At 34.5% G+C, this 12,388-nt stretch overlaps 1 protein-coding gene and 1 long non-coding RNA gene across 4 annotated transcripts in view; both read left to right on the forward strand.

The window, feature by feature from the left end:
* The window catches only part of LOC135755909 (syntaxin-binding protein 4), a 59,577-nt gene that overhangs the window by 5,854 nt on the left and 41,335 nt on the right, over positions 1-12,388 (forward strand). The window contains exons 1-2 of one of the 3 annotated variants that reach the window (XM_065271852.2): positions 8,630-8,848; positions 11,408-11,481. In XM_065271852.2, the coding sequence (XP_065127924.1) occupies positions 8,781-8,848; positions 11,408-11,481 (142 nt within the window). In that variant the 5' untranslated portion in view covers positions 8,630-8,780. Of the gene's footprint in view, positions 1-8,629; positions 8,849-11,407; positions 11,482-12,388 lie in introns of those variants that run through there. The other 2 variants (XM_065271870.2, XM_065271864.2) reach the window with 2 other exon arrangements.
* LOC135748214 (uncharacterized) lies at positions 699-3,671 on the forward strand. The gene is made up of 3 exons (XR_012336369.1): positions 699-803; positions 1,242-1,301; positions 3,392-3,671. It is a non-coding gene; the product is annotated as an uncharacterized lncRNA (long non-coding RNA).

Below are 12,388 nucleotides of genomic sequence, written 5' to 3' on the forward strand. Positions count from 1 at the left end.
CGTAATACTCAGAAGTAAACTCGTGAAACATCCAGAAACCTTGTGTATATGGATGTATACTGGTGGAAGTTTCTAGGAATCCTCACAGCTGGTTGTAAGGAGTGCTGGTTGTGAGGTGTGAAGGGTTAATGACAGAGTTGCTGTCTCTGTTTTCAAAGCTGGGTGGGGGGTTCAAGGCAGCACATAACATAAAAACATTATATATCTACAAGTGTGTTTACTAAATACATGTATTATTATGCTAATGTAATTTAATTGATAAAGGTTTTTTTATTTAAGAAAATCTGAGCATCACTCAAAATAACTGTCAACATGTTTGTCAACTAAACATGTTTTGTAAACGTTATACATTTTATAAAAATATTTAATATTTTTATTATTGATAAAGTATAAAGAACAAATCAGTGTGAAAACGCAGATTATAAAAAGTACATAAAGTGCCAGCAGAGGATCCAAAATAATGAAAAAAAAAAAAAAACATCCAATGCAACTTGGAAATTGTAGTCAAAATACATCTACAGCAGCATGCTAAAGCAGTACCAACGCCAGGGCAAAAGACTCAAATTCCCAGAATGCACCTGCACCCACCCATTCATTCCCACCAATCAGGATCAACGGCATTTTTCAAACCGCTACTGACTCGTTTTCATGCTAAACAGTACGGCTGGGGTAAGTTTGACTTTCATTCCTTTACATCACGCAGATCTGTTCCATATTTGTTCCTATTTTGTTCTTCACTGTGATTATTTTTGTCTTTATGCGAGAAGTGTTTTAATTTAAAGCACACACAGGAAACATTAAGAGTAAGTTATACACTGTACACAGTAACGTTAGGAACTTGAACATGCGGTTTTTCAGTGAGCAAAGTAACATGCAAAATGCCTGATAAACGAATCAATTCGATGTTTAAAACTTTAAAAATAAAACGGCAAGATTACTTGTGTTGGAGATGTTCAGCTAACTGTAGCAAACGGCTCTTTCTGCTATTTTAAACGATAACCTTAGACGATTTCTGTTGTTTAAAAGCTCATTGCTGTAGGTAAGTTCTGATAGATGCTGCTTATTTTGCAAGCCTGTTTTAATAGCTTTATTCTGTTTAGTAACCAAGCCAGCTTCACTTTAAGTTTAAGATAAACTAACGTTAGATGTTGTTGTAAAGAAGCTTGGAGTCAAAATATATTTTAAAGTTGTATGATTGTCTTCTTTTTTAATATGATGTCTATCCATGTTTGTGTTTACAGAGGTCATGTACCATGTGGTCGACCTTGCTGACGCTGAAGAGGTTTCTGTGTAAAAATGATGTAAGTTAAGTTTAATCTTTTAATTTAATATTGTTTTAATTCATGCCCATGTCATGCTGGCTACCAGTCAAATATCGCATACAATTAAAAATACTATTAATCACCAATAAAACCTTAAAAGGCCCAGCACCTTCGTATCTTAGAGAATTAATATCAGAATACAATCCAACACGTACACTGCGGTCGCAAAATTCTGGTCTCTTAATTTTCCCTAGAATACCAAAAGTGTCTAAGCTCTGAAATGATTTGCCAACTGGTATCTGTGAATCAGACACAGTCAATCACTTTAAATCTAAAGGGACACTTCACCCATTTGTATTAAGCTTTGTATCTTTAGAACCCCAGTCATGTTTTTGAATGGTCATGCATCATTTCCTGAGACAGGAGAAATACAGATTTCAGTGTTGCACTTCCTTCTTTCAATGATGTAAAAAATTATAATTTTGCATCATTGAAAGAAGGAAGTCCAATATCTTTGTTGAGGTGGTGAGACTACAAACACCCCTTTTTTAGTCAAATAGGCACCAAATTCGAAATGTATGTTACATTTCCACTACAAATATGAGACACTTTCAATAAAGATTAATGTTTCTACAGGTGAAATGCTCCATTAAAGGATAATTCTGGTATTTAACACTTTGAGTCTTATTTCTGGTTTGTTTTGGATGAATTACAGTGATGGACACTGTAATTTTGACAATGGGTCGTGTCTTTTTTTGACTCGTTTAGAAGCGTCTCTTCACTGCTTCAGAGTGGAAGTCAAGGGTCATGCACAAACATGTCATTAAAACAACACTTAACCTTCATTTTCAAAACTGTCCCTTACGAATATTAACCATGGTTTTATTGTGGTAAAAGTGTAGTAACCATGTTTTTTTTGGTCAATTGATTACTATGAGCAAAACCATGGTTTAACTACACTAACCATGGTTTAACTATGGTTTTTGAAAACCATGGTTGTCAAAACCATTGTTATTTTGTGGTAGCTATGGTTTTACTACAGTAACCATGGTTTTTTTGGTCTTAACTGTAGTAAAACCATGGTTAATTTTCGTAAGGGGTGCTACTCACCGAGTGGTTCTTGGTGTTCGTTGATGATTAAAAACAAGTAGTGTAGCGAAATACAGTTTCTGTGGTGTTTTATTTGGCATTTTGTAAAATTCCATTGACTTCTCTTGGAAGACTCATTGCTCGCTGATATATCACTCTGCCGCCGGAAATGGAAAAGGGTCTGTTTACATCTGGTTGTAGTTTTTTCGCTCGGTTTCTCTCAAAAGGCTAGCATGAGCAGAGCAACTGTGCCCTCGGAGTAGGGCACAAATTTTTCCCATATTTGATGGCTCAGTGACCAGCCTTAGGTTTGAATTTGAGCTCGATTGTGACTGTCTATACGCTAGACACCAAGTTCCGTTCAGCATCCTTGTTAGGCAAAGTGGTTGTCGCCATCAAGTGGTCAAGAGTGTGCTAACGCTTCAGACTCAAATATAGAGCGGAAGTATATACGTGGTTGTGAGGTGTCTGAAAAAATAGATCCACTATAGCAAATAACACGGATTGAAATCATACATTGCTCTGATATATTTGTTTTTAATCATCAACGAACACCACAAACCACTCTGTGAGTAGCACAGTTTTGAAAATGAACGTTAAGTGTTGTTTTAATGACATGTTTGTGCATGGCCCTTGACTTCCATTCTGAAGCAGTCAAGAGACGCTTCTAAACAAGTTAAAAAGTCAAGACACGACCCATTGTCAAAATTTCAGTGACCATCACTGTAGTTCATCCAAAACAAACCAGAAATGAGACTCAAAGTGTTTAATACCGGAATTATTCTTTAAGACTTTTTTTCTTTAACAAAGCATTCACATAATTTGTCTAGTAAATTATACTTATCTCGCAAAAGTTAGCTTGTACGGAACAAAGCATTCACATAACTCGTCTGGGTAATTTACTAATGCCGCAATAGCTAGCCTGTCTGGAACCGAGCAGATATTAAAACACAACACTGTGTGACACTGCATTACATGTGAATGGCCCCTACGCTAATAGGATTTTGTTTCTCTCTCCCTGTCTCGTCCTCAAACCCGAGGACATTGAGACAAACAGACCAGTTCTGGCTGCCGTGGAGGTCAACACACCACTGATCTACTGGCTGCCCTTCAACGTGATGCCCAGCCGATGCCTGACCACCGACGGAACTAGGGCTGCACGATAAGTCGCATGTGTTTGTCAGGCGCATCTCCTCAGTAATGCCGGTTCCTTGATTAGTATTAAATCGCCATCAGCTGTTTTCAGATGTAGCAGCTTTAACTACACAGAGCCGTAGTTCACTGACAATCGGGGCAATTTCGCATTAATTATCGCGGACGTATCGGCTGCGTTATGTATGCGATATGGCCCAGCTTGTCAGGGAACTACGGCTCTGTAGTTAAAGCTGCTCCATCTGAAAACAGCTGATGGCGATTTAATACTAATCAAGGAACCGGCATTACTGAGGAGATGCGCCTGACAAACACATGCGATTTATCGTGCAGCCCTAGACGGAACCCGTTAAATCTCCTTATCCGTTTACATCCCATATATATATATGTGTATATCTTTTCCTCCTAGGACTTTTTGTTCCTCCCTGAGGTTTTTCTCCTAGGGTTTTTTTTAACCCCGGGGAGTCAAGCAACATTGGCTTAACTTAGCACCCTCTTGTATACGAGACATTATTAATTTGCTCACTTGTAAAGTTTATTCATAGCCGCTGTATTTTGCTACTTATATTGTCTGTCGATTTTTCTGTTTCCCCTGCTTCTTTTAATGTAAAGCTGCTTTGAAACAACTACAAATTGTGAAAAGCGCTATATAAATAAAATTGAAATTGAAATGTCTCTTTCCTGTTTTACAGATGCAGTGAGGGAGTGATTCCCCAACATCGAGGTGGCAGAGATCCGGGACCTTCTACGGAGGAAGAGCAACAATGCCAGTTACAAGGCCTCCAGTAGTTCAAATCAGAGCTAGATGTCCATATAGTACAAGTTGTTCGCAATTGTTCTCTTCCCGGCATTTCAAAGAAAGTCGACTGTTTAAGGTTCCCCATTTTGCCAATATCTGTTTTGTGTGTTACTTTTGTGTCATTAATAAAGATCCTTTTTTGAAATGCAGTTTGTAATCTGTTTGTGTGCATTTGAACTGAATTGTTATATTATACACTTGTAGTGTAACAGCAATATTCATGCTTAAGTATAACAAAATGGGGATAAAAGTACAAATTAAATATACTTAAAATATAAAAAATACACTATAATAATATTGCACTGAAAGTACGTGTCTATGATGTTTAGGTTATAATTGAAATTCACTTTAAAAACATTATTATTGTCATAGTGGGACACTTTAAAAGCACTAAAAATAGTTAGGAAGTGCATTTGTAGAGCACTTGAAATATTACAGAGGCATACTAAATTAACATAGTTTATACTAATTATAAGTATGATAGCAGTATGCACAAAATGTACTTAAACACAACTATAATTTGTGCTGCAATGGCTTTTTAAGTGTATTTCCATTAAAATTGCAATACAATGCAATTGTACTGTAAGTGTGCTTAATTACTCATAAATCTTGATTTTCAGGAGTGTATTTTAGTGCACTTGAAGTTTAAAAAAAGTTGTTCCATTTTAGCATACTATTTACACTTGAAGTGTAATCAAATAGGTGTTAAGTTGAAGTTAATACATAATTGAGTACACTTAACTATACTTGGATTTGACGAAAATAGTACAAAATCTAGAAAATATACTTAGTACACTTTTTTAAAGTATATTTTTAATAGAATTTTTTTTCACCTGGGTTGACACTGACAATGTCAAAAGTTGTACAATAGCACATTTATTAACATATTAACATTATTTTTTAAATATATGTTAAATATGTTTTATAAATTTCTACACATCACACCTGTTAATTATTTATAAACTGCAGCTCTTTCAGTGACACTTTATTATTAATCTACTGCAATGGCAATGTTTGTAACTCCACTTCATGCACTTTCAGAAAAAAAGTTACAAGAAGGTACAAAAGTTGTCACTGAGGTGGTACCTTTTTCAAAAAATACATTTTTTTGTACTTAAAAGGTACATATTGGTACCTCTAATGTACATATTATTGGTTCCAAAATGGTATATTATGGTCTTTTTAAAAGATACTGTCCTTGTGACAACTTTTGTATCTTTTTCTCTGAGAGTGCACGATGAGTGTGGAGATAAGGCTGTGAGATTAACATCATATGAATGAATCAGACATGCAGACACATCAGAAATGAAATATACACAATAACACAAATACATTTTTGACCTAGGAAGAGGTAAGAGTTCAGTTTATTTTAATCACAATGCACAATTTTGAGGATGTTCCTGGAGCTGTTTCAGTACTTTATAATCTCTTCTTGCACTGTCTTGTGGTAAGCCTTCCAGTGCGAAATATCTGCCATTCTGCCTGAGCTTTCCTCTTCTTGCCATTTATGTGCATGGCAGAATTTTGAATAAACAGCTGTCTTCCGTATTACAGAGGCTGCCCTGAAAGATTATTTTTAGCCTCTTAGCATCAGGCTTTACAAATGTAGGCACAACCAGGCTTTTTAGAGTAATGTAGTAAAACTCTTCTATTCCTGTCTCTGTCTTAGAGGCAATGGAACATAGGTTAAAGTTGCAGGACTTGTACCATAAAGGTCACCTGCTTAGACTGAATTTGAATAAATAGAAAGAATTTACTCAAATCTAATGTCATAAAAAGTCACTATCTAATGTTATTAGTGGATTTTACCGACTAAATTGGGAAACAGGCCAATAACTAAACATTCAATACGAGTAGCCTAGTTTGCTTCATCTCATCACAGGACTGAAGCAGTGTTCCCAGTTGCCCCTGATGACAACCTTGTCCATGGTGCAGTAATTTATTGGGAGAAGTCTCATAGGGTATTAGAAGCAGATGAGTTAGAGTTACAGCTTGATATGTGATTCTGCTAACCATACTTGACATATTAACCTTATGAGAAGATTTACAGAAATATTTCAAGGCAAGCCAGACAGAACCGTTTAAGGCAGAGTAGTTTTGTGTGTTACTTATGATGCTGAGCAGTGTGAAGCTAATCCTTAAATGACATCATTTAAGTCTGTGAGTTTGGCCCAAGAAAGGCTATAGGGACTTGGCAGATTATGGGGAGTGGCAGAAACATAATTTACTTTATACTTTAATGAAGTCAGTAATCTCAAATATGGGTGATTCTCACGAAATCCATATTTAGAAGGTGTCCAGCATCAGAATTTTTAAAAAGCCCTTGAAGCTTTTTTTTTTTTTTGCACATATAAGATTAAGGTTTGAACTTACTATAATCATTATTTATAGAGGATTTTTAAAAATATTTCCCATAGAATTATTTACATTTTTTAGATTATCATTATCAAAAGTTATCATTACCGCAATAATATTACATGAAATATATGGATTTACAAACTCATATATCGGTAATGAGAACTAAAATGTTGTCTAGGTACTATGACAAACAAAATTTCAACTTTTATCTGGAGAGAAAAAATAAGAACAACTTACCTGGCAGCTATCTTGTATGTCACAGTCAATTATGTCTCTTCCAACATTTTTTTTAAATGTAAGTTCCTTGAGGGCTTAAACAATGATTGAAAATTATTGCGGAGGATGAGAAAATTGGTCTTGGACACATTTATATTCCTTATTATTGTTCTTTACATTTACCAATGATCACCAAATACCACATGTTTCTTTACTGTAAATGTTTATAATATAACATGCACTGATTTTTTTGATATTTTTAATTATAAATATTTCCATCTCAAAGAACCCAAATCCAGTCATGGACACGTTGGGGTAATGAAAATGTTCCCCTTAAATGTGGAAAAAAACACAAAATTGGTTTGTATGATGTCATTAGAAATGATGTGCAAAATAGTACATGAAGGAATGTTTGTAACTGTATGCTTCTTACTTTGATACTCCAACTTTGCATTTTTACTTTTTCAAAACGTTTATCAAAATGCTTCATGACACCTCATAAGTCTAATTTCACAAAAATCACACATATGCTCACCGAAAATATGTTTCTAACATTGTTGACCAAGGCAAAAAGTAAGCTGATCCTGGTGACATTATCCAAAATGGAACAAGGAACAAACTTAAAGGGATAGTTCACCCAAAAATAAATATTATGTCATCATTTACTCTTTTATTCTTCTGAAGATATTTTGAAAATGATCTTACTAACCACACAGTTGATGTCACCCACTGACTTAGGAAAAACAAATGCTATGGAAGTCAATGCGTACCATGTGCTAACCATCATTGATCAAAATATCTTCCTTTTATGATATGTATGATACTTTGACCAGCTTTCAGAACATCTTTGTGTGACTTGTTTTTGACTGTAGCTCAGGTTGATAAAAAAGTTCTACCTGAGTCACAGGACATGTGTCAAATGAAATGACAGCAAAGAGTTACACAGTGACAATTAATTTAAGGCAATGTGTCACTCTGATTCTAACTGGGGCACTAGCAACACCAGAGAGCTAACTGACAGTAATCTCCTTTAACAGGTACAGTCGCTTGATTACATTATGCATGAGTGTCATTTTTTGAGTCAAGTTATGTAAAGGCCACTAAACAAACATTGCATTATTTATAGGACACTATTACACATTATGTGCAAGAATATATAAAACTGTATCCATCCTGCAATATTACCTCAAACATGTTTGTGTAAATCTGATTGCTGTGTGAGAGGGGACCACTCTAGCTTTGCATCAAATGATCATAGACAATGGCATTGGCTAAAACTGAAAATAACAGATGGTTTAAGAGATTAAATATGTCTTGCAGAATTAACAGAGGATTTTGAGTTTTCTACTTTGGCATAAATATTGCTTTCTTTTTTTTTATCACATTTATCACACATGCTTCAACATGATGGTTATTCAAAAAAAAGTTACCTTTGCTATTATTCTACTATTATTTTCTTTTGGAGACAATGCATCAAGTAAGCAGGATATTATAAAAGCTTTCATAGCCAAAACATAATTCTGTCTATGAAAAGACATATTAGAGTGCAGCTAAAGTTCAACCTAATGTTGTTGAAAGCCTCATTGAATTGCGATAGCTTTGCACACGAGACATTATTTAAACCATAGTCCGCACATACACGTGAATCATTGGTTTTCCAGAGCCACCTGTTCCGGAAAAGTTTAAGACATAAAAGAGGATAACATGTTTTTATTTATTCACAAAACTACTGACCCTCGTTTCTGTTGCCTCATTGCATAAGATTTAATCTGTGGGCAAAGTTGGTGTTGTTTAGGATGAGGGGTATTAGAGGGCTGCAGCAGTGGATCATGTGGCTCGCGCTTTATTGGAGCTCCGCGAGGCGTTGATCACGAGTGGAATAGACATGCGGTACGCGACGCTGAATGCGCAAAAATCTCATAAAAATGCCAACATTCTCCGTCATGTTCAAGGGAGCTGTCATGATTAGCAGGTAAATGTTACTTTTGTAATTTCGTGAATGTAACGCAGATACGGTACGCGTTTTGGCGCACGAGACTTTGTGAGCGAAGAGTGGGGCGAAGCGTCTCACTTTCTCCGCTCCGGACAGGGGGGTTTGGTGACTTTTGTATACAAGTGTAGGTTACCTGTTGTGCACTCATGCAGAAGATTGCTTTGAGTATATTTGGATATTTAATTTGAGGCGTGCGTAACGATATTAGACCATTATTTAATTCATGAAATGATTTAAATGCATTAACCGTAATGCAAACATGTATCTCCTTGCAGATTGTTTTAATACGATTTTAGGAAAACAAGAACAGTAAGGATGTACTATTAATGTGCTGTAATCACCAAGAGATTATAATCTGTTTATGTGTGTGCTCACTAAACCCATTCAGAGAAGGTAAATAATGAAATTCAAAAAACTTTCTTTAAAAATGTGCTTATGTTCTGTGTATTAGGAGTGCTGTGTTAAAATCAGCAGCGCAGCCTTTCTTGTCTGAATCTTAAATGCACTGTAAACTTGATAAAGTGTATATGGTCTGAAATACATTTTAAAATCATTGACAAGCATGCAGAAGAAGTGTAGTGGTGGCAGTGCACTCAACAACAGGTTCTGTTATACTTTCCGCAAAAAAATCTTCATGAAAGTTACAGTAACATCTCTTCAATTTAACTATCAATAACTATTACTACATAATACTTTAAGTCTTCTTTACTAATTTTACGTTATTAATGTATTAATTCAAATGATAATTAAGTAAATATTAATTATGATACTGGGTTCTCAAAGATGTTTTTAATTTAGGTGCCGGTCCATAGCAGGCGGTTCATACTGATAATTGATGCAAATTCAACAGTGAAAAGAGCTGGTGCTAATCCATGAGCAAAGTAGAGTCCACAAATTTAAATAATTAAACTAAACATGTGGTCACACTGTATTTGTATAGGGAGATTGACCCACATAATCCTATTGCAATTAATAGCTGTTTTACAATGGGGCTATTAGTTTAGTTTGATCTGCTTTCGTGCCAGTGAACTTGAGTTTAGGGGTGGGGCTTCATACTCAGATAATTGTACTTTTTATTCGATTCACATTGTGAAATCAGCCCCTTCACAAAATAATGATGCATTTTTGTGAGATTAGCTTTTCTTGAAATACGTCACCATCTGGTTAGATTATAGTGACATAAAAGTTTAGAATATCCACTAAATTAAAAGTTTGGTAACACTTTACTTGAAAAGGTGATTATAAGACTGACATGACACTTTAATAATTATGACATAACCTGTACTATGAACATGAAGGAGATTTTATGCACGTTTATTACAACTGTCATTAAGTGTCATTCGTTCAATTATGTCATGTTTAATGCAAATAACATTGTTTGAGATGTCTTTGTTATGACAACTTGACATTAACCAATACATCATAACTCGTCATGACAACTTGACATTACCAAGACAACATAACTGACCACTTTTTACCAATGATACAAACTGAATTTGTCATTAAAATGTCATTAAGTGTTAATACTCTGTCATATAGTTGTATAAAAGTGTCATGAATATTTTTCTTGACCTCAACTACAGTGGTACATATATAATTTGTCATTAAAATATAATTAATTGTTAATACTCTATCAACTAGTTTTATAACAACATCATGAATATTCTTCAGTTCATAATGTTTTTTTGAGTTTCCTCCATGTGTTTAACAAATAAAATCAATCATTTAATAATAATAATAATAATAATAATTACAATTTATAAAATTATATTTTATTGCATTTGAAGACAGATTCAGCTAAATTAAATAAAAACAGTACAATAATGGGTTGAGCCATTCAGCGCTGGGTCCATATCACTGCAAATATAATTACATTAAATTAAATTGATTAAGTGTTTTGTTGGTTTTTTCATCTATGTCAGAAAATTTCGGAGCCCTCTGAGGAAGAACAAGTTCTGTTAGCTGTTAGTTTCTTATGTATTGTGCACATACATAAAGTTAAGTATAACATTTTGACGTGTTACATTTTGTTAAAGTATTTAAAATTATTTGACATAGTATTAACACTTGAAGACATTTAAATGACAGTTTAATGTAATGTTAACCCATAAAGCTAGGCAGTTTCTTAAGTTTGATAATTATTCTGCTATGTCATGTTTATGACAGATTTATGACAAGTTATAATGGATTGGTTAATGTCAAGTTGTCATAACAAAGAAAATTTAAACAATGCCATCTTTGCATTAAAAATTACATAATTGAACAAATGACACTTAATGACAATTATCATAAATGTGCATAAAATCTCCTTCATGTTTATAGCATGGGTCATGTCATGATTATAAAGATGTCATGTCAGTTAATGACACCCCTTCAAGTAAAGTGTTACCGAAAGCTTTTTCCAAGGTGATGGTGTTGTTTATTCGAACCAAATTTTTATGTTTATTTATCACTAATCTTATATTGTATGCAAAACGAATCAAAATGTGACATTGTCAAATACTCTTTCCCCCCTATGGCTCTTCTGTTTCTGCACAGGACACTGATGGGTCCTTATGGAGTAGATCGAGCAGTGCATTCTATAGAATTTACAGATTGTGAGAATGGATTAGGTAAGTTAAGTTTGTTTCATTGTGCTAAACACACAATCATCCAAGACATAAAGATACAGATACAGAGTTAACTGTCATTGTACGGCAAGCATCTCTGATCTCAAATCGCTATTAGAGCAGACAGCGGTGTTATGGATTGAAATGAAGGCATATAGGGTTAGTGTATGTTTGTTCTCAGGTTTTTGCACTCGCTTCGTTATATTTATACCACAGCCTGCTTTTCCTACTCACAATAGATCAAAAACACTATTTGAAGGGATCACTAATCTCCTTAAACCTGTCCTTCTTACATTCAAACTTGCACAGTCAACAATCTATTGTGCTAAAAGAAGATTCTGTTCTAGAGGACATTTTAATGAATACAGATTTTGAAAGTGGTGCACTGAATAAAAAACAGCAGAGCTAAATCAAACCTTTAACAAAACATTTGCAGCGCTATCATGAACAGACTTAAAAGTGTGAAACCATCATACTGTCATATAAGCGCTCAAGAAGTCCTTACTCTGCGTTTTGGTCAGAGCATATTAAAGTATTTTTATAGCACAGAACTTGTTTTACTTTGTGAACAATGTATCAGGAGTGAATCTCATAATATGCAATACAAGCTCAAAACTTAATTGGTACCAATTTATTGTCTGCCAGTTAGTAGCAGATAAGCCTGAAGCAAAAACATAACATTTATAATTCAAGCAGTGATCAACTAGCCAAAGCAGATCTAAGGCCCTATAAATACTGCACATATTCTTTAGTTTGTGGGTTTCTTGTTGAACTCAGAGCTGTTGTTTTAGTAAGGTCGTGTTAATACAGTTTGCAGTTGCTTTCTCAAATAAAGGATCTGGCATTCATGCTCACTTACATTAACAGAAAGTGCAGTTTTAGTTATAAATACTATTTTTTTTTCTTTAGT

This window comes from Paramisgurnus dabryanus, chromosome 3 (genome assembly GCF_030506205.2).
Source record: "Paramisgurnus dabryanus chromosome 3, PD_genome_1.1, whole genome shotgun sequence".
Lineage (NCBI taxonomy): Eukaryota > Metazoa > Chordata > Actinopteri > Cypriniformes > Cobitidae > Paramisgurnus > Paramisgurnus dabryanus.